Consider the following 25,196-nt stretch of genomic DNA (forward strand, 5'->3'; position numbering starts at 1 on the left):
GTGGTAGTAATAATAAAACCTCCTTGCTCTGCTTCAGGAGGGTTATGGATGGGCAGGAAGAGGGAGTGCAGCCACACTCTATGAGTCGCTGATACGTGTAACCAAGGATTCAGAACTCAATGGAACTGCAGTGACTCCTCAAAGTAGAGGCATTTGGGGATCTTCTGGGGCTCTTTTTTGGGGGGCCCTGGATTCTGTGGAGGACTTAGAGCTCTCTACAACATTAGCTGCGCAGGTTGGCTGGAAGACAACTGACTGATTGATTCAGCAGTTTATGTACCTTCATTTTAGGTAATGTTTGCAAACATTGGGCCCTTCTGGCTCTTGAGGCCGCATAGAGGCCCTGCCCTTACTGGGAGTGAAAGCAGGCAGTGCCTCAGGGTCCTGAATAAGACCCCTGTGATCTTCCAGCCTCGGAAAAAGGCTGCCTCTGACTGAGTTCCCAGGTGACATCAACTTGAGGATGAATTGAGATAATTACTTGTAAAGTGTTCAGAGCAGTATCTGGCACGGTGTTAGAGCTCAATAAATATTAGTTGTTATTGTTGAGAAGATGACAATGATGCATTTGTCTTTTTCACCCACAGTCTTTGTTGAACCTCATTTACTTCTGATTTTATAGCTTTATTGATTGTCTGATAGGTATTTTATCATGCCGTATTTATTATTTTAGTAGATTATCAAGTTTGAATATGGTCATTAGGCTATGATTAACCAGCCATACCATTTCATATAATTATTACAAGAAGTCACTGTAAAAGTGGTGAACGAAGGCTGTTAACATAATCTTTCATATAACCTTCCCCTTAAAACAAGCTATAATTTTTTTCAATAAAAATTTTACCATCAAGAATAACTTAGAAAAAACAGTTTATTTTTTGGATGAGGGAAAGTTGACTTAACAGTATTATTATTCTTCAGATATTAACGCTTTATAAAAATGCTAGCCATCAGTCATCAATCATGTACTTCATTCTGTTTGTTTGTGAGTCTTGTTTCATTTAGGGCCTGTGGGTACTGGGAATTGAGGATAGTTTAGAAGCCACAGCAGAAAATACAGACTTTTTTCCTGTTTTTTTTTTTTTGGGGAGGGAGTCTCGCTCTGTCACCCAGAATGGAGTGCAGTGGTTAGTTCTTGGCTCACTGCAACTTCTGCCTTCTGGGTTCAAGTGATTATCCTGCCTCAGCCTCCTGAGTATCTGGGATTATAAGCACCCCTGCCCCCAGCTAATTTTTGTGTTTTTAGCAGAGATGGGGTGTTCACCATGTTTGCCAGGCTGGTCTCAAACTCCTGACCTCAAAGTGATCTGCCCACGTTAGCCTCCGAAAGTGCTGGAATTACAAGCGTGAGCCACTGTGCCCGGCCAGAAAATATAAATCTTTTGATTAGCATTTTAGGTATCAACTTATGTTAGAAGTCTAGACTTCAAAATGGACATAAAATTGATGGGGATCCATATAACTTTTAAAAACTCATGAAAAACTTATGATGGGTACTGTTCATGTTTCCAAGGCTATAAAATTAGAATTAGTACTAATGGACTAGCACTGCATTAAAAAATAGGAAACATGAAATTTTTCTTCCTGCTAAATACATCATTAAGGCAATAATATTCTACATTACACACATGTCTTTTTGTTGATGATCTATTACAGATGAGTGTGGAGACGCTGCAGACTATCCTAGGAGAATTGTTTGTGTGTGTTATGGTCTATTAATCCATCTTTTCCTTTTAAATTTAAGCTTTAATGAGTTTTTTTTTCTTTTTTGGGGTAAATACAGCCTTTTACTTTACTTTTTCTCCTACAAATTTCACATGAATATAGGAAACATCAGGAAAGCACTGTAGATTTGAACTTGGGAGAAATAGAGAATTGTTTTAGCAACTTTGTCTAGGATAATTGGTGGAAAGATTTGTATTTACAAGCATGAGTTAGTGGAAGTCTTGTGGTTATAATTTCTTAAAACTGGCTGGGCATAGTGGGGCATGGCTGGACATGGTGGCTCATGCCTGTAATCCAGGCGTGAGATCAAGGCAAGTAGATCAGCTGAGGTCAGGAGTTCGAGACCAGCCTGACCAACATGGTGAAACCAACATGGTGAAACCCCATCTCTGGTAAACACAAAGAATTAGCTGGGCGTGGTGGCACATGCCTGTAATCCCAGCGACTTGGGAGGCTGAGGCAGGAGAATTGCTTGAACCCAGGTAGAGGTTGCAGTGGGCTGAGATTGTGCCATTGCATGCCAGCAACAAGAGCGAAACTCCGTCTCAAAAAAAAAAAAAAAAAACAAAGAAAAAAAAATCTTAAAACTTGGTATTTTGTGATAATACAAAAATAGTGCAAAGACTTCCTGTATTCACATCATCCAGATTCCCCAGTTGTTACCATCTTTACCACATTTCCTTTATTATTATTATTATTGTCAAAAGACACAAATTATAGAATTTAGTTTAAGCATCTAATTGGCTTTCATGTATTCTATCTATAAAGTAGAACGAGCATTCTGATGAGCTTAGCAGAGGTGGTTGGCTTTATAGACAGAAAAGGGCTGAAGAAAAGCAGAAACAGGGAACAAGAAGCAGATTGGTTATTTCAAAGTTGATTTCCTTAAAATAGAGGGGACTTCCTTATGCCTACTCAGGTAAACTGGCCCCTTCTGATTGGTTGCTGTGAATCTTGGCACTTAGCACAGGTGACTGCCTTTTAGTCTGATCTGCTGGGGCCTAGTGCAGGAGCTCAGAACAAAATAATGGCCTCCCATAAACTCAAGAACTAATAATATATATATGGTGTTAGAGTTTGAAAGTAAAATTTCAGAATAAATGTCCCTCTACTGCTAAATATTTGGGAGAGTATTTCCTAAAAATAAAAACCAAGGATATTCTCATATATTAGTTCAGTATAATAATCAGACTTAGGAAATTAACCTTGTTACAATACTATTGTCTAATCTAGAGACTTTATTCGGATTTGTTAGTTGTCCCAGTAATGTTCTTTATGGCAAAAGAAAAAAAATTCTGGCCCAAGATCTCCTTGTGAATCACTTATGACATTTAGTTGTTGTATCTTCGTAGTCTCCTTCATTCCTGAACGACTCTTTAGTCTTTCTTTGTGTTTTACGACCATGGTATTTTGAAGAACGCAGGCCGCTTATTTTGTAGAATGTCCTTCATTGTGGGTTATGGTTATAATTTGATTTATAATTAGAATAAATTTTTGTTCTACTTAAGTCCATTTTGGTCAGTTATGTCCATCTAGGAGATTATGTATTTCCCCCTAAATTTTCAAATTTGTTAACATAATTTTTATAATATTTTAAAAGTTTGCTATATTTGTAGTTACAAATAGACTTTCATTCTTGTTATCATTTATATGTATCACATCCCCTTTTTTTTCTTGATTGTTTTACCTGATGTTTCTTTATTAGTTATCTAAAAGAATGGGAACTTAATTTTGTTAATTTAAAAACATGGTACATATTCTATTTATTTTTACTCTTATTTTCTTCTGCTTTTCTTTAGGTTTACTCTGATATTCTTTTGCTAGCCCTTTAAAGACCTTTTTAAAATTCATTACTTTTCATGATAAACATATAAGATTGTAAATGTCCCTCTAGTTATCACCTTGACTGTAGCATATATCTTTTAGTATGTAGTATTTTTATTATCATTTGGTTCTAAATATTTGCTAATTTGCCTTGTAATTTTTAATTTAACTTGTGAGTTAATTTAGAAGGAAGTGTGGCTCATCCACCTATTTTAATTGCCTTTGAGAATATGGTCAGAGAACATGTGTGCTACCAATTTTTTCCATGTCTTGAGATTTCCATTAGGGCCTGGAATAGGATCCTCCCCAGTATTTTGTCCCTGGGCCTTACTGACTCTGGCAACATCAAGTTCTGATTCTTGTCACATCAGACTAGTGAAAAAGGAAACTTGCTGTTTGGCTGTATTTCACCATATAGCAGTCTAGATAGTATCCTCATGATAAAGGCCAAGGTCAGTGTGGAAGCTCAACTATTACACTTTTCAGAGGGATCGTCACCTCTCCTTGCCTGTATTGGTTCTCCAGTGTCTTCACACAGTTGTTTTCATATATTTGTCTGGTTTGTGCCAAGAATCACAGCCAGGTGGCAATAACTTTTTATTACGCTCATAGTAAGTTTGGAAGTGACATCTAGGGACATGGGGTCACTGTGACCTATTGTCGCCTGTAGCTTTCTTGTGATAATAATAAAAAAGAGCCAGGTATGTTGGTGTACACCTGTAATCACAGGTACATGGGAGGCTGAGGTGGGACGATCATTTAAAAGCTTGAGGCCAGGAGTTTGAGACCAGCCTGAGTCAACATAGTAAGTCCTCCTCTCTATTTAAAAAAAAAAAAAAGTAGGCCAGGTGCGGTGGCTCATGCCTGTAATCCTAGCACTTTGGGAGGCCGAGGCAGGTGGATCACTTGAGGCTATGAGTTCGAAACCAGCCTGGCTAACATGGTGAAACCCTGTCTCTACTAAAAATACAAAAAATTAGCCGGGTATGGTGGTGGGTGCCTGTAATCCCAGCTGCTTAGGAGGCTGAGGCACGAGAATCTCTTGAGCCTGGGAGGTGGAGATTGCAGTGAGCTGAGATTGCGCCACTGAACTCTAGCTGGGCCACAGAGCAAGACTCCATCTCCAAAAAAAAAAAAAGTGATCAAAAGGTACACACAAGAACATGACTCAGGGTGTCTGTTAGGTTGATTTGAGTGAATGCCAGCTAAGTCTTAGCAAGTTTGTTGGATGAAGATTTTGTTACATCTATGCATTAAAGCAAAAATTGAAAGTGGATGGCACACTTTTTTACATATAAAAAACTTTTTTTTTTTTTGAGACGGAGTTTGGCCCTGTCACCCAGGCTGGAGTGCAGTGGTGCAATCTCAGCTCACTGCAACCTCTGCCTCCCGGGTTCAAGTGATTCTCCTGCCTCAGCCTCCCAAGTAGCTGGGATTACAGGCACACACCATCATGCCCAACTAATTTTTGTATTTTTAGCAGAAATGGTGTTTTGCCATGTTGGCCAGGCTGGGCTTGAACTCCTGCCTCAAGTGATCCACCCCCCGCTTGACCTCCCAAAGTGCTGGGATTACAAGTGTGGGCCCCTGCACCAGACCTGCATATGAAAAACTTAGTCCATATCAGTTTGAGGTTTACTCATGAGAGTTTATTATAATCTTCCTCTGCTTGGGAAAAAACCATGTGGTCGTTAATTTTTAAATAGATGTGATATTCTGAATGTTGTAATTCCTGTAGGAGGTGTATATGTGAAGTTTTTGTGAAATTGTAACTGAACAAATCAATACAAATGGCCCTTGACTTAGGATGTTCAACTTAACAATTTTTGTTTTGTTTTGTTTTGTTTTTTACAATGGGTTTTTCAGGGTATTAAATGCATTTTTGACTTATGATATTTTCAACCTATGATGAGTTTGTTGGGACATAGCCGTAAGTTGCAGAGCATTTGTAGTTAGTATTGAATATAGTATATGTGTATCAGTTAGCTGTTGTCATAATACTGCATTTTACAGTATTAAAGTTGGTTCTTTAACATTTACAGTTGGGTTCTCTGGAAGCAGATTCTGATAGCAGTTTTTATGCGGGAAATTTATTAGGGATTACCGTTGGGATCAACACTTGTGGAATAAGAGGGAAGGAGGCAGGATTGGCTAGTGGGAGGAGGTGGATACAGTCCACCTCAGCCTCAGCTGACTCCAGCTAATTTGTGGCATCCCAAATCAGGGTGAAAAGCTGGGCCTTTACAGCCCTGCATTATTGGATGCAGGTTGCTCCAGGAAGGGTGGGTGGACTTTCACGATGAATTGTTCTTGAATTGAAATAATTCCAAAAAAGATCAGCAGCTGAGGACTGTCTTGTTCACAACACTTCTGGCAACTGGGTGAATTAAGTTCTTTATTCTCAAAGAGGAAAACACATCTATTACACTGCCCAAATTTCGGTGGCTTATAACAACAAGCATTAATTTCTGATACACTCATCTGCAGATTGTCTGGGATTCTGCTGAACTAGACTGGGCTCTGATGTAGGTGCCAAGCTATAGGTTGGGTCCAGATCTGCTCCACGTATTTGTCATCCTCCATGGACAAAACTCAGTAGCACAAGGGGGCAAGGCCAAATGTGCAAACACTTGTCAAGGCTCGGTTATGTTACATATCCTAACATCCTGTTTGCCAAGCAAGTCACATGGCCAAGCCCAACCTCAGTGGAATGGAAGAATACTCTCCTGTGGAGGTGTGGGGTAGGGAGTGAATATTTGCTGAACAATAGTCCAATCTACCCATAGTGTGGTTCTGCTTAACAAAAGATGAGAATTCCACTGCCAAGATTTCCTTGTCAGTCTTTCTCCTAAAATACTGCTTTTTGTCATCTCCATCTGTTATGAATGAGATGAAATGTGACAACACCTTCACTGCTTTTTGGCAGAGAGAACAGCTTGTGCTGGGTTTCTTATGATTTTTACAATTTAGATTTGAATGGATCGTGCAATGTGTATTGGTATCTCTATTGAAAACATGGTATCTTTGCAAAGTATTTAATCTGGAGGGAAGACTTTTAGTTTAGTTTTCTTCTTCTTGTTTTTTGTTTGTTTGTTTATTTGTTTGAGACGGAGTCTCACTCTGTCACCAGGCTGGAGTGCAGTGGCCCGATCTCAGCTCATTGCAACCTCTACTTCCTGGTTTCAGGCAGTTCTCCTGCCTCAGCCTCCCGAGTAGCTGGGACTACAGGCACGCGCCTTCACACCCAGCTAATTTTTGTATTTTTAGTAGACACGGGGTTTCACCGTGTTGGCCAGGATGGTCTTGATCTCTTCATGATCTGCCTGCCTTGGCCTCCCAAAGTGCTGGGATTAGAGGCGTGAGCTACTGCACCTGGCCTAGTTTTCTTTTTCTTTTTTTTTTTAAATATAGGCACTCAACTCTGTGCTCAGCTAATTAAAATTTTTTAATTAATTAAATTTTAAAATTAAAAAATTAATGCTGAGACTGGTCTTGAACTCCTGCCTTGGCTTCCCAAGGCCTCTCAAAAGCTCTGGGATTACATGCCTGAGCTAATGTACCTGGCCAACTATTTCTTTTCTTTTCTTTTCTGTTTTTTTGGAGACAAAGTCTCACTCTGTCACCCAGACTGGAGTACAATGGCACGGTCTCTGCTCGCTGCAATCTCCGCCTCCCGAGTTCAAGCGATTCTCCTGCCTCAGCCTACTGAGCAGCTGGGACTGCAGGTGCGTGCCACCACACCCGGCTAATTTTTGTATTTTTAGTAGAGATGGACTTTCACTCTGTTGGCCAGGCTGATCTCAAACTCCTGACCTCGTGATCCGCCTGCCTTGGCCTCCTAAAGTGCAGGGATTAACAGGTGTGAGCCACCACACCCAGCCTCAAAATTCTTTTTCTTATTTTAAGTTGAGGTGTACATATGGTAACATATATAGAGTGCCCTACAGTTTGTTACACAATGTAAACATTTTTACGTGTGTATATATTCGTATAACCATCACTAGATGGTAAAGAACATTACCAGTGTCTCAACAGCTTCCCTTCTGCTCTTCTCCAGTTAGAAAATAATTATTCCGCCTTCTCTCACAATCAATTAGTTGTTCATTTTTTCAAACTTCTCTGGCATTTCAAATTTGTATTACCTTACTGATAATATAACCACAAGTCTTTGGTCCTGTGTTATGTGACTGTGTCTTGTCTTAGCTTGTTTTCTTTATTTACCCTACATCTTTTCTACTGGATTTTGTCTCTTCTGTTACAGAAACTGTATTCATGTAAAGCTCTTAAGGGTAAGATTAGACTACATAAAGTCCATTCAAAAGAAACTTCTGTGTGTATCAGAAAGATGAGGTTTGCATGGACTTCTGACACATAATATGATCCTCTGGTTTCCTTTATGAAGTTGATCAGTTTCAAAGGAATTATTTCCTAGTAACTCCAGAGTGTACACACCTGATGAGTGTTTACTTTCTACACATTCTGACCTTTGCTGTACTCTCCTTTGGTCTGTGGTATAAATGTGCGCTTTGGAGGTTTCATAGCTCCTGGTCAGCAGTAATTCTAATGTATTCTTTCTCATTTGATTTGAGACAGTACGGGAGCTTCTCCTCTGAAAGCAAATGATTCCTTCAGTGTTCAGGAACACAAACTGAACACTAAAGAGTAGAATCTTTGAAACAACGAATATAATCACTTTTTGTCATAATCACTTGGTGAAGGCTAATATACTACTTCAGTTCTTTGAAGCCTTATTAGGTAACAGCCCATCATCATTTAAAAAAGTACTCATAAGAAAAGCAATTTCATTTATTTAACATGAACACAAAACTGAAAATCCATTCACGATTTGAGTGGTTGGTGTAGTATCAGCTGAGAAAAATGCACTTAATTCTGTGACTGGTTTCAGGGCCCCTGTTAATTATAAAAATTTCTTTTGGCTGGGTGCAGTGGCTCATGCTTGTAATCCCAGCATTTTGGGAGGCCAAGGCAGGCGGATCACTTGAGTCCAAGAGTTAGAGACCAGCCCCGGCAACAGGGCAAAACTCTGTCTCTACTGAAAATACAAAAATTAGCTGGGCATTGTGGCATGTACCTGTAGTCCCAGCTATTTGGGAGGCTGAGGTGGGAGGATCACTTGAGCCCAGGAGGCAGATGTTACAGTGAGCTGAGATCATGCCACTGCACTCCAACCTGAGCAACAGAGTGAGGCCCTGTCTCAAAAGAAAAAGATACATTATTTTCATTTTGAGGAATGTTAGCATTTTTTAATATGTTTCAATCTTTCGGTTTTGTCTTTTTTTTTTTTTGAAACGGAGTCTTGCTCTGTCACCCAGTCTGGAGTGCAGTGGTGCGATCTCGGCTCACTGCAAACTCCACCTCCCGAGTTCATGCCATTCTCCTGCCTCAGCCTCCAGAGTAGCTGGGACTACAGGTGCCCACCACCACGCCTGTCTAATTTTTTGTATTTTTAGTAGAGACAGGGTTTCACCATGTTAGCCAGGATGGTCTCGATCTCCTGACCTCGTGGTCTGCCTGCCTCAGCCTTCCAAAGTGCTGGGATTACAGGCGTGAGCTACTGTGCCTGGTTATTTTTTTTTTGAGATTTTTTTTTTTTTTGGAGTGCAGTGGCGCAATCTCGACCCATTGCAACCTCCACCTCCCAGGTTCAAGTGATTCTCCTGCCTCAGCCTCCTGAGTAGCTGGGATTACAGGCACGTGCCACCATGCCTGGCTAATTTTTTGTATTTTAGTAGAGACGGGGCTTCACCATGTTGTCCAGGGTGGTCTCAAACTCCTGAGCTCAGGCAATCCACCTACCTTGGCCTGCCAAAGTGCTGAGATTACAGATGTGAGCCACCGTACTTGGTCCTGATGGTTTTAAAAATGGGAGTTTCCCTGCACAACCTCTTGCTTTTTGCCTGCTGCCATCCACATAAGATGTGACTTGCTCCTCCTTGCCTTCCACCACGATTGTGAGGCCTCCCCAGCCGTGTGGAACTGTAAGTCCATTAAACCTCTTTATTTTGTAAATTGCCCAGTCTCAGGTATGTCTTGATCAGCAGTATGAAAACAGACTAATACAGTGTGCTCCCTCTCTGTCTCTCTTTCACACACACAAACATCTTATTGTACTATATTCATCTATTTTCAGACTGCACTTGACTATGGGTAACTGAAACCTTGGAAAGTAAACTCATGAATAATGGGATCTACTTCATTATTTTCAGAGTTGATGTAAAAGTGTGTAAAAGTACATACAGCTAAACTGCACAGTCTGTCTAGTGAGGTTAGTTACAGAATTTAGCTGATTCTGAAATTTGCAGAGCAAAAGCTGAAGAACCAAGTTCAATTCTTTTTTTTTTCCCCCAACCTCTGCTGCAGAAGAGTGAGAGGAAGTTCACTTGAAAATTGGAAGTCAATTGTTCCATGGTTGTGACACTAGCAACAAAAGACTACGTGTGGCCAGTGGCCTTTGCTGTGATTATAACTAGGAAATTGATCATGAAATCCCTAGTTTTATTTTGTGGAATCCAATGATTTTTTTTTTTTCTTTTTGACGGAGTCTCACTCTGTCACCCAGACTGGAGTGCATGATCTTAGCTCACTGCTACTTCTGCCTCCTGGGTTCAAGCAATTCCCCTGCCTCAGGGGCAGCCTTAGTAGCCGGGATGACAGGTGACTGCCACCACACCCAGCTAATTTTTGTAGAGACGGAGTTTCACCATATTGGCCAGGCTGGTCTCAAACTCCTGACCTCAGGTGATCTGCCTGCATTGACCTCCCAAAGTGCTGGGATTACAGGTGTGAGCCACTGCATCCAGCACCAATGATTGATTTTAAGTGAGATGTCAACCCTTGTTAAAGCATTTATTTACTGTACCTAAACATGTTTACATGTTCTAAATACTGCTGTTACTCTGTGAACAAATTCATAATCTATACACTTATTATTATCTTGGTTAATAACATCACTGTGTGTGTGTGTGTATATGTACATATATATACATATTAGTGCATACTTTTGCTAATAATGTTTTCACTTTAATAGATATTTGTTGATATTTGAGCTCTCCTACAGTCTCCTACCAGATAATGAGGGATCACTTAAAAGGTATTTTTTTAAAAATACAAATAAGAAAAGATCTTTCACATACATTCTCATTTGACCCTCACAGGCCTCTGAGGTAGGCAGCACGGATATTTTTCTCATTTAACAAACAAGGAAAGTGAGTCTCAGCAGTTAACTGATGTGGTGCCCCAGGTTCTACAGTTAGCAAATACTTTGTATTAATATCAGTCTTTGACCTAAAAATTCAGCACCCAACTTCCCCTTGTACTTGCCCTACCTACTTCACAGGAATAATGAAGGTAAAATGAATTCAAGGCTAGAAAAATACTTTGAGAGAAATATCACTGCGATTATACTTAGAAAGTATAATTTTCCATGATATTATGGCTCACTCCCCTTCTCATCCCAACTTGTGCGTGAACCGCAGATTTTATGTTGCCTTTGTTCTGTGCTCAACTAAGCAACTAAGTAAGGCAGGGAACAGTGTGATTCTGTTTAAAGTTATATAAGTTACATTTGGTGTAACTGCTATCATTAAGCGAATTGAAAACAGCACAGAAAGGCCAATGTGCAACTAGGCTTCACTAAAGCACAGAGCGAAGCAAGGAAAGATGATCGGATAGGGCATGATAGCCTAGAAGGAAAACGTGGTGTCAGATTTCTGACTGGCACACACAGTTACCTAAGGCACAATGGTGGCAAAGCAGAGTTATTTGTTCCACATTATATAAACAAGAAGAGAAAATTAATGGGAACCCATGCAGAAGCATCTTGTGACACACAGATCTCTCCAGCTGCCTACAGGAAATATAAACAACAGTGCCCTCTTCATTTAAAAGAATGGCTGTACCTGTGCTCATTTTTTAAGCTACACCAAGGATTACCTCCATGCTAAACTTCATTGGCAAAAATACAAACAGCACCATCATTCCTCATCAGACTAATAAACAGAATATCTTTTAGGGTAATGAATTAGATGGATGTGTTTAGTTTTTTTTTTTTTTTTTTTTTCTCACTTTGGATTCTTCTGCTTTAAGATTCAAAACAATTTATATTGAGTATTTATAGATGATTCTAAGTGTGTTTATAATAGTAAAGTGTGATAGGTGAATGTAACATATTAAAAGAATTCTGTAGCATCTATCTAGCAAAGATTATGTAGTATACAAACTATTCAAGTTATACAAAACCATTTTTTAGTGTCTTTTCAACTGAGAAGAATTCTATCCTGCACACTTCACCTGTGGTGGTTCATATTTATCTTTCATTTCTGTCAATTCTAGGGAAAGCAGTTCTATTTCTGGATTTTCTGGGGTAGCAACTCCTAAGTGATGCTTTAAAAAACCAAAGCAGTATTAGGTTTCTCTGGTTCTTTTCTAAGGCTACCAGCACCTTCATTCAGCACCCCGGAGCCCTAAGCACCTCCAGAACTGCTTGATCTTGGAGTTAGCAGTGTTCTCATGGGCCATAGTGACAGCTGCAGTGACATAGCTGGCACTGAGACCTTGACTGGTAGCGGGCTTGGAGATGCACAACTTATGCCAAAAGCTAAATTTTTAAGAGTTCTATTGTTGCATAGAAGTGAAGCTATCCCCATTTGTGAAATTTTTAATAAATAGCAAGAGATACATTGTGTAAAAGGTGCAAGACTTGAAGTTCATGTGTTAGAAAGTCTGGGTGGGGTTGAGAGGTGGGGAGAAAAACAGAACTAGTTCTCATTTGGGCAAGAGTTAGATCACTTTGCAGCACCTATGTGCTAATCTGCAACATAGGCAGAGCTGATTGTGCTGTTTTTCAGTTTTCCTGTTATACATACAAGTACATGTATGTACATGCTGTGAATGACTCTCTTTCCAGTAGGAAAATAAAATAAAAGGTTTTTCAAAACTTTAAGTTTTAGAACCTAGTTATTGTTCTGATTGGAGGAAAATGCCTTCTTTTTTAAACAATAGGGCATCATTCTGTTGCCCAGGCTGGGGTGCAGTGGCACGATCTCAGCTCATTGCAGCCTCTACCTTCCTGGGCTCAAGTGATTTTCTCATCTCTGACTCCTGAGTAGCTGGGATTACAGGCAATGTGCCACCATGCCTGTTTTTTTCTTTTTTTGTGATGGGGTTTCACTGTGCTGCCCAGGCTGGTCTTGAAGTCCTGGGTGCCAGCGTTCTGCCCACCTTGGCCTCCCAAAGTGTTGGGATTATAGGCGTGAGCCACTGTGTCTGGCCAGAAAATGCTTTTTAAGTAAGCTAGACCTAAGTTACTTTTGCAAAAGTAACCTTGAGCCCAGGAGTTCAACGTTACAGTGATTGTGTCTTCTATCTTTTCTCCTTTCAAATTGTGCTTCAAATCACTCTCCCTTGGAATATATAAGAAACCCACAGTGGCCTTGCTGTTCCAAGCAAGCCTGGCCATCTATTCTTTGTCTTCTACAACCTCAACCAAGTTACCATATTAACATGAATATGTAACTTTGTTTTGTTTTGCTTTTTCTGTGCAGCATGTTTATAATTTTGTCTTAAACATCATACTGTGTTCCATTGCTTTCTTTCCATCTTAGTACATGATTCCTTAACCCAACCTGAGAATATTTTTTTCTCACTCTCTGATACATAATCTGTATATGTTTCCCTGGTCAAGGATGGCTGTGCTGTATACCTTGCACAAGAGCTGAAGTGACTTTGATATTTTTATTAATTTTTATTTTTTGAGATAGGCTGTCACTCTGTTGTCCAGGCTGGAGTGCAGTGGCATAAGTCACAGCTCACTGCAGCCTCAACCTCCTGGGCTCAAGCAATCCTCCCACCCCAGCCTCCCAAGTAGTTGGGACTATAGGCGTGCACAACCAGGCTTGGCTAATTGTTTATTTTTGTAGAGACAGGATCTCACTATGTTGCCCACACTGGTCTTAAAACTTGGGGGCTCAAGTGATCCTCCCACCTTGGCTTCTCGAAGTGCTGGGATTACAGGTGTGAGCCACCATGTGTGGACCGGCTAGACTTTCAAGGTTACAGTGAGCTATGACCATGCCACTGCACTCCAGCATGGGTGACAGAGCAAGAGCCTATGTCAAAAAAAAAAAAAAAAAGGTAAATAAATAAAAATAAAAGAGACTTAATCCTAGCGTTTTGTAGGCTATAGTGGGAGGATCACTTGAGCCCAGGAGTTCAAGACTAGCCTGGGCAACATAGCGAGACCCCCGTCTCTATACAAAATAAAAAAACTAACCAGGCGTAGTGGCATATGCCTGTAGTCCTAGTTACTCAGGAGGCTGAGGCAGGAGGATTGCTTGAGCCCAGAAGGTCGAGGCTGCTGCGGCACTCTAGCCTGAGAATAGAGGGAGACCCGGTGCTCCCCTCCCCCCAGATAAGGGTACAAGTCTGCATTTTCTAAAGCAATAAATGATATCTTAAATAATTATTTAATAATCTGTTTAAAATTTGTTAAAAATAAGTATATCGTTAATTAAGTACATCATATATTTTAGTGTTTCTATTCTTACATAATGTAGCATGTTTGCATTTCTGGTTGATATTTTCTGTTCATTTTGTTTCTTTAGTTTCACGCTATGGATACATTGTATAGACACAGCTATGATTTGAGCAGTGCCATTAGTGTCTTAGTACCACTCGGAGGACCTGTTTTATGCAGAGATGAAATGGAGGAATGGTCAGCCTCTGAAGCTAGCTTATTTGAAGAGGCACTGGAAAAATATGGCAAAGACTTCAATGACATACGGCAAGATTTTGTAAGTAGAAAATTATGAGTAAAATAAAATGTTGAGATGGGAATATTCTGTTTTAGAAATCTGGTAAACCTTACAGTATTCATTTAGCAAGTTTGTAACTTTTATCTGCTCAAAGTAAAATGAAGGCTAGTCTTGTAAAGGGAGAAATTGATAATTATTCGGAGGACTAGTTGTATTAAGACCCACAATATCAGGCCGAGTATGGTGGCTCACGTCTGTAATCCCAGGACTTTGGGAGGCCGAGGTGGGTGGATCACGAGGTCAGGAGTTCGAGACCAACCTGGCCAATATGGTGAAACCCCATCTCTACTGAAAATATAAAAAATTCACCGGGCGTGGTGGCGCGCGCCTGTAGCCCGAGCTACTCAAGAGGCTGAGAAAGGAGAATCTCTTGAACCAGGGAGGTGGAGGTTTCAGTGAGCCAAGATTGCACCACTACACTGCAGCCTGGGCGGCAGAGCAAGACTCCATCTCAAAAACAAAACAAAACAAAAAAATCCCCACACTCTCAGCAAGTCCTGTGTTCTTGGTGTAAACCTTGGCAATATTAATTTATCCTATTTACCTCTCTCTGAGTTCCGAGTTAAAATATGGTCAGCTCTTCTCACCATTTGCACTAAACAATCTGATATCTGCTTTTAGACTAGTTGTTCTGCTTTAAACTTTCTGTATTTTTCTAGTTGTCTTACTAATTGTTGAGCCTGAATTTGATGCGGACCCTTAATGAAATGACCTCTGCCAAGCACAGTAGGAGAATTTGTTTTATGGGCTTTTGATCTTTGATTCTTAATGATACAGAGCAATGATCCCCAACATTTTTCGCACCAAGGACCAGTTTTGTGGAAGACGGTTTTTCCATGGACTGGGAGTGGAGGGAGCTTTCAGGATGATTCAGGTGCTTTACGTTTATTGTGCAAGTGCACATTTCTATTATTATTACATTGTCATATATAATGAAATAATTATATGTCTCACCATAATGGAGAATCAGTGAGACTTCTGAGCTTGTTTTCCTGCAACTAGACAGTCCCATCTGGGGGTGATGGGAGACAGTGACAGATCATCAGGTATTAGATTCTCATAAGAAGTACGCTACCTAGATCCCTCGCATGCACAGTTCACAATAGGGTTCGCGCTCCTATGAGAATCTAATGCCGCTGCTGATCTGACGGGGCAGAGCTCAGGGGCCAATAGGAGTAATGGGGAGTGGCTATAAATACAGATGAAGCTTCGCTGGCTTTTCCACTCACCTCCTGCTGTGCAGCCCAATTCCTAACCAGTTCGTGGCCCAGGGATTGGGGACCCCTGAGTATCCTATGTATATTTTTTATTATTAAATTTTTTTTCCCTCAGCTTTACTGAGGTATAATTGACAAGTAGAAAATACATATTTTCAAGGTATACAGTATGATGATTTGATATACATATACATTGTGAAATGATTACCACAATTAACACATTCATCACCTCACTTATTTACCCCATGCAGTGGGGTAAATACCAGGTCATCTTGTCTACTATAGTATGTACTGTTGTCTTTGTGTTTATGGACTTATTGTCTTTAATTAAACTTACGGTTTCTTTGAAATGGTGAAATTTCCATTTGAGATTTTCATAAATAGCTTTCTATGAAGTCATCCTTTATTTTAAATTACAAAAATAGAATCTTTATAGACTATTACATTTTTGATGTGAGTCAGTAGCCTGCCTTTTATGTTGCTGCATCTTTACTGAATTGTTGGACACAAAGTTGTTACTTACCAATATGGGTTGATAAATTAAATCCCAGACATGGTAATTAAAACTGTTAGTGTCACTGATAATTTGTTCTTCTGGCAAAACTTCACTCATACTTAACTTGTTACATGCCATGATTTAAATTTGTAGGATGCGCAGTTGAAAATTTAAAATGCATTGGCTTTTAGCTTCAGATGGTCAGAATAACATAATAGTGCAATGTTATTAATATAACAGTTATAATAGAGCTACAGCTACATAGAAATTACAAAGAATAAAACCTAGTGATTCAAGTCTACACTGTGAGGCTGAATGAAAATTCAAAAAAGATAAAGCAGCCATAAAAAAGGATGAGTTCTTGTCCTTTGTAGGGACATGGATGCAGCTGGAAACCGTCATTCTCAGCAAACTATCTCAAGAACAGAAAACCAAACACCACATGTTCTCACTCATAGGTGGGAATTGAACAATGAGATCCCTTGAACACAGGAAGGGGAACATCACACACCGGGGCCTATTGTGGGGAGAGAGGAGGGATAGCATTAGGAGATACACCTAATGTAAATGACAAGTTAATGGGTGCAGCACACCAACATGGCACATGTATACATATGTAACAAACCTGCATGTTGTGCACATGTACCCTAGAACTTAAAGTATAATAATAAAAAAAAGATAAATAAAACCTGCAGATCTGATAAAGGAGTAGGAGGTGAGAAACACCGAAAGTGAAAATACTTTTCCCTGCGCAGAATGTAATACCTTATTCTATGTTCTAGTGGTATTTACTGAGTACGGGTAACACGCCAGGCCTGCAAAAAGGCACTAGGCATGCAACAAAAATTGAATGTGGTCCTTGCTTTAAGGAATTAATTCATAGTTAAAATCAAGAGATTGAAATATACCCCCAAGTAAAATATAATTAATTATTTCTCTCAGTACATAAACAAGTATATAGGAATATTAAAAAGGATTCAGTGTGCCAAAGTGGGAGAGGCTTGATGGAGTTAACCGGCATTTCCTCTGGGTCTCTAATAGGTAAAGAGAGAAAAGAGCAGATAGCAAGGTAAACACTGAGGTGTGAAACTTCAGCACTCCTAGGCACTTAACACAGGACTAGAAGATAACTCTGTGAACCCTAGGTTAGTGCAGTATACTTGAACATAGAGGCTGGCATCAGTATCAGATAAAATTAACAATGAAAATGAGTGTAACAGTAATAATACTGTTAGATGATTTTTTTGTTGCCTTTATGGTCTAACAAAATTACAGATTTGTAGCATGGTATATATTAGTTTTTCTTTCGTTTTACCCTAGCTTGTTTGAATAGAAAGCTTATTGAAACATTAAGTACTGGGGAAGATGAAGAAATACACATCAGATTGGGCCTCCAAGATTGTGACTTTGACAGTCACACTTCAGAATGGGCCAGCTAAGGATACTGCCGTCCTTGCTGTGATGAGAAACCATTAGGAAGTAGGAAGCTACCATTCTGTCTGTGGCTCCAATGTGCTGTCTCTCCCTCAAACCCCACCAGCAGGGTGCCTTTAGTACCAAATCTGTCTGTCTTGCCAGTGCATCTATGGTGCAACCTAAATTATACCCAGAATCTTAGATGCAAGGGAGTCTGGGAAATGTGGATTTTAACCCTGGAGACTGCCCCCTAGGTGGTGGTTGTTGGAAGGCCAGTCCGGATTAGATTTGTTGTATTTTGGAGACTGGAATTGGTTACTTGTGTCAAGTAAAAGAAACAGGATAGAATGTCAGAGTGTTAAACTGCTCAAAGGGTTTTGTGCTTTTTGTGGTAGGTAGTGTTTTTAAACTTATCATCCCCTCTTTCTCTCCATACTTAAAAAAGTAATATATAAACTTACTAGAAAATAAAATGCAAATAATGTTATTTCCTATAATGCCATCACAGGTACATGATGTTGTTGGGGCAATGTATTTCTTATGACATGAAGTTTTAAGAAGTGTCCTTTTAGAAATTGTCAGGTAGTGTATGCAACAAAAAGTCTCCTGGGCCTCCTCTGCTTAAATACTAGACCTTTACCTGAGCACTGAGCAACTGTGTCATAATGGTGAGTTTTTTAAAGTGATTTCATCCCACTACCCAAAAGTGATCATTGATTATTTTCTGCTTCCAGTGTCTTAGTTTTCCCAAGTGAATGAATATATTATTGTGTATTTGTACATTTAAGAACAAATTGTGTAGAAGGCACATATTTGGGTATAGATATTTTTATATTTAGTGTTTAGTGATAGCTTTATTCCAAAGCTTAATTTAACTTGTTTCAAAATTTATACACAGTAAAATTCACTCCTTTACAGTTTTTTACAGTTAAAGTTCTGTGAGTTTTTATTAATGCATACTCCCATAACCATCACCACAGGCTGGGTGTGGTGGGTCACACCTGAAATCTCAGCACTTTGGGAGTCTGAGGCAGGAAGATCGCTTGAGCCCAGGAGCTCAAGACCAGCCTGGGCAACATAGTGAGACTCTGTCTCTTAAAAAAAAAGAATAGTCTGGGCGCAGTGGCTCATGCCTCTAATCCCAACACTTTGGGAGGCCGAGGTGGTTGGATCACTTGAGGTCATGAGTTCGAGACCAGCCTGGCCAACATGGTGAAACCCCATCTCTACTAAAAATACAAAAAAATTAGCTGGGCATGGTAGTGCAGGCCTGTAATGCCAGCTACTCGATAGACTGAGGCAGGAGAATCACTTGAACCCAGGAGGTGAAGGTTGCAGTGAGCTGAGATCACGCCACTGCACTCCAGCCTAGGTGATAGAGCAAAACTTCATCTCCAAAAAAAAAAAAAAAAAAAAAAAGACTGGGCATGGTGGCTCACACCTGTAATCTAAGCACTTAGGGAGGCTGAGATGGGCAGATCACTTGAGGCCAGGAGTTTGAGACCAGGCTGGCTAATATGGCAAAACCCCATCTCTACAAAAAAATACAAAAATTAGCCGGGCCTGGTGGCACATGCCTGTAGTCCCAGCTACTTGGGAGGCTGAGGCACGAGAATTGCTTAAACCTGGGAGGCAGAGGTTGCAGTGAGCCAAGATCGTACCACTGCATTCCAGCCTGGGTGATAAAGTGAGACTCTGTCTCCACAAACAAACAAAACTCATCACCACAATCAAGACACAATACAGTTCCATCACCTCTTCCGTCAAGTCTCCCCTTTTATAGTCAACGATACCCTAGCCCTAACCCTGGCAACCACTGATTTATGCTCCATCCCTATAGTTTTGCCTTTGTCTGAACACTGTGTAAGTAGAATCATTTAGTAGTATGTAACGTTTTAATTTGGTTTATTTTACTTAACATAACGCATCTGGTATTCATCAGTGTTGCTGCATATATCAGTAGTTCATTTTCATTACCTATTCCATTGTGTGAATGTACCACAATCAGTTTATTCATTCACCTGTTGAAGGGCATTTGAATTGTTTCTGATTTTTGATGATTATGGATAAAGTTGCTGTAAACATTTTGTATGCTAGTTTTAGTGAATGTAAGTTTTTGTTTCTCTTGGGAAATATGAGCCATGGGGTTGCTGGGTCTTACATGATAACTGTATGTCTAACTTTATAAGAAATTACCTTTGTTAGCTTTATAACTTATCAGTGTAGCCAGACTGAACCACGTTTTCCAGAATTCCCTTCCCGGTATGTTGCCCTTTAGGGTGGGCCATGAGAAATTCTAGTGCAGGATTTGGAGAACAGAAGTGAAGCACCAGCCATTTTTGTAGCTCATATGTGTTCTCGTTTATCTGCTGGCCCACTTTGTTGGCATGAGGCAATGTTGGGACTGCAGTTGCTCTGTCTTCCCTAGAATCCCCCTTCGTCATCTCTGACTCCAGGGCAAGGTGTGTGTTTGTGTGTTTAGCACCATGAAGAAAGCCTTAGTTTCTGCAGAACATGCATACCATCAGGGTCAAAGGCAGTCACTACTTACAAGGGTTTTTCCCATCCTTGTAGGCTCCAGGTTGTGCTGTCATATTTTGCTAGTTTGAATGCAATTGATACAGCCACTTTGGAAAACAGTTCGCTTATCAGTCAGGATTTAGTTAGAGAAACAGGACCACTAAAACAGATGTGGCATGATCATAGCTCACTGCAGCCTCAAACTCCTGGGCCCAAGTGATCCTCCTGGCCTCAACCTTGCACATAACTGGGACTACAGGCATGTTGTACTACCATGTCTAGCTAACTTTTTTAAAATTATTATTTTTTTATATAGATGCGGTCTCACCATGCTGCCCAGGCTGGTCTCCAACTCCTGGGCTCAAGTGATCCTCTTTCCTTGACCTCCCAAGTTGCTGGGATTACAGGCGTGAGCCACTGCACCTGACACATTATTGTCATTTTTTAAAAAGCCATTATAATAGGTTTGTAGTAGCATTTCATTTCGGTTTTAATTTGTGTTTTCCGTAAAGACTAATGATAAGCATCTTTTCATGTGTATCATTGCCCATCATATGTCCTTGATGTGAAATGGTTTTCAAAATCTTCTGCTTATTTTAAAAGAGGGCTTTTTTTGTTTGTTGATTTTGAGAGTTTGTTATGTATTTTGAATTCAAGTTTTTTTTTGGTAACATTCTGTCCTAATATGCAGCTTTTATATATTCACCTTGTACTCTGCAGCCTTGTGAATCTCTTGCAGTAGTTATAGTCGGTTTTTTTTGGTAGATTCTTTGAGACTTTCTACATAGATAGTTATGCTATCTGCACATAAAGGGCAGTTTTTGTTTTTATTTCCCATCTGTATGCCTTTTATTTTTATTTATTTTGCCTTATTGCACTGGCTAGTATTTCCAATGTAGTGTTCAAAAGAAATGGTAAGAGCAACATCCTTTTCTGATGTTAGGGGATCTTAGGGGAAATTCATTCATTTTTTCACTATTACATGTGAGATCAACTGTAATTTGTTTTATTTTTGTATGTGTCTTTTAATGACAAGCAAATTCCTTTCTATTCTTATTTTCTGAGAGTTTTTTTAAAAAAATCATGAATGATGTCAAATTTTGTAAGATGTGTTTTATGCATCAGTTGTGATTATAGGATGTTTATCTCTTTTGATATGGTGAATAACATAGTTATGATTGTTGAAAACAACCAGTGTTCCTGGCTATCAGTTCCACTTGGTCATGAGACATTGTTTTAATAAAATGCTGAATTTGATTTCCCAGTATTTTGTTAAGCATGTTTGCATCTGTGTTTTTGAAATTTATCTTTTTGAATTGACAAACTAAGACTTAATACATGTTTATTATGTGGAGCATGTTGTTTTGAATCTATGTTAATGATTAATACAGAACTTTTCATTTCCTTTTATTGTAATATTTTTGGTTTTATTTCAGGCTAATGATGGCTACTTAGCATGAGTTGGGAAGTATTCTCTTTTCTGTTTTCTGGAAGTGTTTGTGTAAACTTATTCCTTAAATGTTTGATAGAGTTCACTAGTGAAGTCATCTCCTTTTGGAAGGTTTTAAAACTGTGAAGTCATTTTCTTTAATAGATACAGGTCTTTTATTGTTACCTCTTTCTTCTTGAGTGATTTTGATAGTTTGTCTTCCAAAGTATTTCTCCCTTTTATCTTAAGTTGTCTAGTTTACTATTATAAAGATGTTTATAATAGGAGTTTAGAGTATTCTCATGTTATGCTTTTATGGTCTGTAGCATGGATTTGTAGTTACATCTACTGTCTCGTTCCTGATACTGATAATTTGTGTGTTTTTTAAATCTTTTTTCCTGATCAGTCTGGCTAGGAGTTTATCAGTGTTGTTGAACTTTGCAAAAAACGAACAAACAAACAAAGAAAACCCAGCTTTTGGCTTGATTGACTTTGCTCTATTTTCTATTTCATTGATTTCTGCTTGTATCTTTATTACTTCTTTCCTTTATATTGCTTTGGACGTAATTGCTTTTTCTTTTCCTAGTATCTTATGATTGAAGCTTAGGGCTACAGATGTGGTAACACACCCTGTAGTCCCAACTACTTGGGCCTTGGGAAGCTGAAGCAAGAGGATCACTCGAGCCTGGGATTTTGAGGCTGCAGCATGCTGTGATCATGCTTGTGAATAGCTACCGCACTCCAGCCTGAACAGGATAGCAGTACCCTATCTCAATTAAACAAACAAACAAATAAAAAAAGAGATTGAAGCTTACATCATTTATTTGAAACCTTTCCTCCAATATAAGCACTTAATGGCAGTACAACGGTGAATTCAGCTTTGCTTGAAAAACTCTGCTGTTCCTTAAAACATATTTCACGTTTTATATAATTCACTTTTTTCCTTTTCTTTTTCAGTGCTGTAAAGTTGTCTCTCTATCTGATGTACCTAGTTTCTGATGAGAAGTTCCTATGATGTGATGTTTCTTTTTCTTTGTCTTCAAAATTTTCTGTTTACTTTTGGTTTTTAGCATTTTTACTTCCACAATGTGCCTGAGTGTGTTTTTCTTTGTAATTATTCTATTTATAATTCTCTGAGCATCCTAGAACTGTTTTTTTGTTTTCCATTAAGTTTGAATAATTCTTAGCCATTTTCTTTTTAAACATTTTTCTTTTCTTTTAAAAATTTTTAGTTTTAGTTTTTGCTGGTTCATAGTAGGTATGTATAATTATGGGGTACATGAAATTTTTTTAAGTTAAATTTTTGTTTGTTTTTTTTTTGGGAGACGGAGTCTCTCTCTGTTGCCAAGCTGGAATGCAGTGGCGCAGTCTTGGCTCACTGCAACCTCTGACTCCCGGGTTCAAGCGATTCTCCTGCCTCAGCCTCCCGAGTAGCTGAGACTAGAGGCACACGCCACCAGCCCCAGCTAATTTTTGTATTTTTATTTAATTTAATTAATTAATTTTTTTTTTGAGACAAAGTCTCACTCTGTTACCCAGGCTGGAGTGCAGTGGTGCAATCTCTGCTCACCGCAACCTCCACCTCCCGGGTTCAGGTGATTCTCCTGCCTCAGCCTCCCGAGTAGCTGGGACTACAGGCATGCGCCACCATGCCCAGCTAATTTTTTTATTTTCAATAGAGACGGGGTTTCACTGTTGGCCAGGCTGGTCTTAAACTCCTGGCTTCAAGCAGCCTGCCCGCCTTGGGCTCCCAAAGTGCTGGGATTATAGGCGACCGCCACTAGCCCCAGCTAATTTTTGTATTTTTAGTAGAGACCGGGTTTCACCATGTTGGCCAGGATGGCCTCGATCTCCTGACCTTGTGATCTGCCTGCCTCAGCCTCCCAAAGTGCTAGGATTACAGGCATGAGCCACGACACCACAGCCTATGAAATATTTTGATACAGGTGTGCAATATATAATAATCACCTCTTGGAACATCTCAAACACACACACACACACACACACACGCACTGAAACCTAATAGTTAGAAAACTGCATTTTAACTTCATTCCCCTTTTTAACTTTTTGTTGATTCTGTGTCTTATTGTACTATGTCTTGGAAAGTTGTAGTTATTATTTTTGATTGGTTCATCATTCAGGCTTTCTACTTAAGACTTAAGTGTAGTTTACATACCACAATTACAGTGTTACAATACTCGATGTGTTTTTCTGTGTACTTACTATTACCAGTGGGTTTTGTACCGTCAGATGATTTCCTTTTGCTCACCGACATCTGGTTTTTTTTCTGATTAAAGAACTCCCTTTAGCATTTCTAATTGGACAGGTCTAGTGTTGATGAAATCCTTCAGCTTTTGTTTGTCAGGAAGTCTTTATTTCTCCATCACGTTTGAAGGATATTTTCACTGGATATGCTATTCTTGGGTAAAGGTCTTTTCCTTCAGCACTTTAAATATGTCATGCCACTCTCTCCTGGCCTGTAAGGTTTCCATTGAGAAGTCTGCTGCCAAACATATAGGAGCTCCGTTATAAGTTACTTGTTTTTGCTGTCTTGTTGCTTTTGAGGTTCTTTCCTTATCTTTGACCTTTGGGAGTTTGATTATAACCTTATTGAATATTGATGTTGATATTTTTCTCCAGGTTTGGGAAGTTCTCTGATATTATCCCTTTGAATAATCTTCTTGCCTCTCTTTCTCTACCTCTTCTTTAAGGCCAGTAACTCTTAGATTTGCTCTTTCAAGGCTATTTTCTAGATCCTGTAGGCGGGCTTCATTGGTTTTATTCTTTGCTTTTTTCTCTCCTCTGAGTGGGTATTTTCAAATAACCTGTCTTCAGGCTCAATAATTCTTTCTTCTGCTTAATTAGTTCCACTATTAAATGACTCTGATGCATTTTTTCAGCATGTTAATTGCATTTTTAACTCAAGAATTTCTGCTTGATTCTTTTTATTTCAATCTCTTTGTTAAATTTGTCTGACAGAATTCTGAATTCCTTCTCTCTGTTATCTTGAATTTCTTTGAGTTTCCTCAAAACAGCTATCTTGAATTCTTTTTTTTTTTTTTGGAGACAGAGAGAGTCCTGTTCTGTTACCCAGGCTGGAGTGCAATGGCATGATCTTGGCTCACTGCAACCTCTGCCTCCCGGGTTCAAGCAATTCTTGTGCCTCAGCCTCCCAAGTAGCTGCGATTACAGACATGCATCACTATGCCTGGCTAATTTTTTTTGTATTTTTAGTAGAGACAGGGTTTCGCCACGTTGACCAGGCTGGTCTCGAACTCCTGGCCTTATGTGATCCTCCTGCCGTGGCCTCCCAAAGTGCTGGGATTACAGGCATGAGCCACTGTGCCCAGCCAGCTATTTTGAATTCTCTATCTGAAAGGTCACATGTCTCTGTTTTTCCAGCATTGGTCCCTCCTGACTTATTTAGTTTGTTTGGTGAGGTCATGTTTTCCCGGATGATCTTGATGCTTGTAGATGTTCGTTAGTGTTTGAGCATTGAAGAGTTAGGTATTTATTGTAGTCTTCACAGTCTGGGCTTGTTTGTGTCCATCTTTCTTAAAAAGACTTTCTAAAGGACTTGGGCCCCAAGCCCAATATCACTGTGATTTTTGCAGACGCAAAGTACTCGCTTGGTGGTCTCGGATTAGATCCAGAATTCTCTGGATTACCATACAGACTCTTGTTCTTTTCCCTTTCTCTCAAAGAAACAGTGTCTCTCCTTCTCCCTCTCTCCCTCC

General features: G+C 39.5%; 1 protein-coding gene across 1 annotated transcript in view; it reads left to right on the forward strand.

The window, feature by feature from the left end:
* MTA3 (metastasis associated 1 family, member 3) overlaps positions 1–25,196 on the forward strand; it is a 217,310-nt gene that overhangs the window by 128,705 nt on the left and 63,409 nt on the right. The window contains exons 8-9 of the mRNA XM_011978218.1: positions 7,811–7,838; positions 14,172–14,360. Of these exons, the coding sequence (XP_011833608.1) occupies positions 7,811–7,838; positions 14,172–14,360 (217 nt within the window). The remainder of the gene's footprint in view (positions 1–7,810; positions 7,839–14,171; positions 14,361–25,196) is intronic.

This window comes from Mandrillus leucophaeus, unplaced genomic scaffold (genome assembly GCF_000951045.1).
Source record: "Mandrillus leucophaeus isolate KB7577 unplaced genomic scaffold, Mleu.le_1.0 Scaffold190, whole genome shotgun sequence".
In the NCBI taxonomy this organism is placed as follows: domain Eukaryota; kingdom Metazoa; phylum Chordata; class Mammalia; order Primates; family Cercopithecidae; genus Mandrillus; species Mandrillus leucophaeus.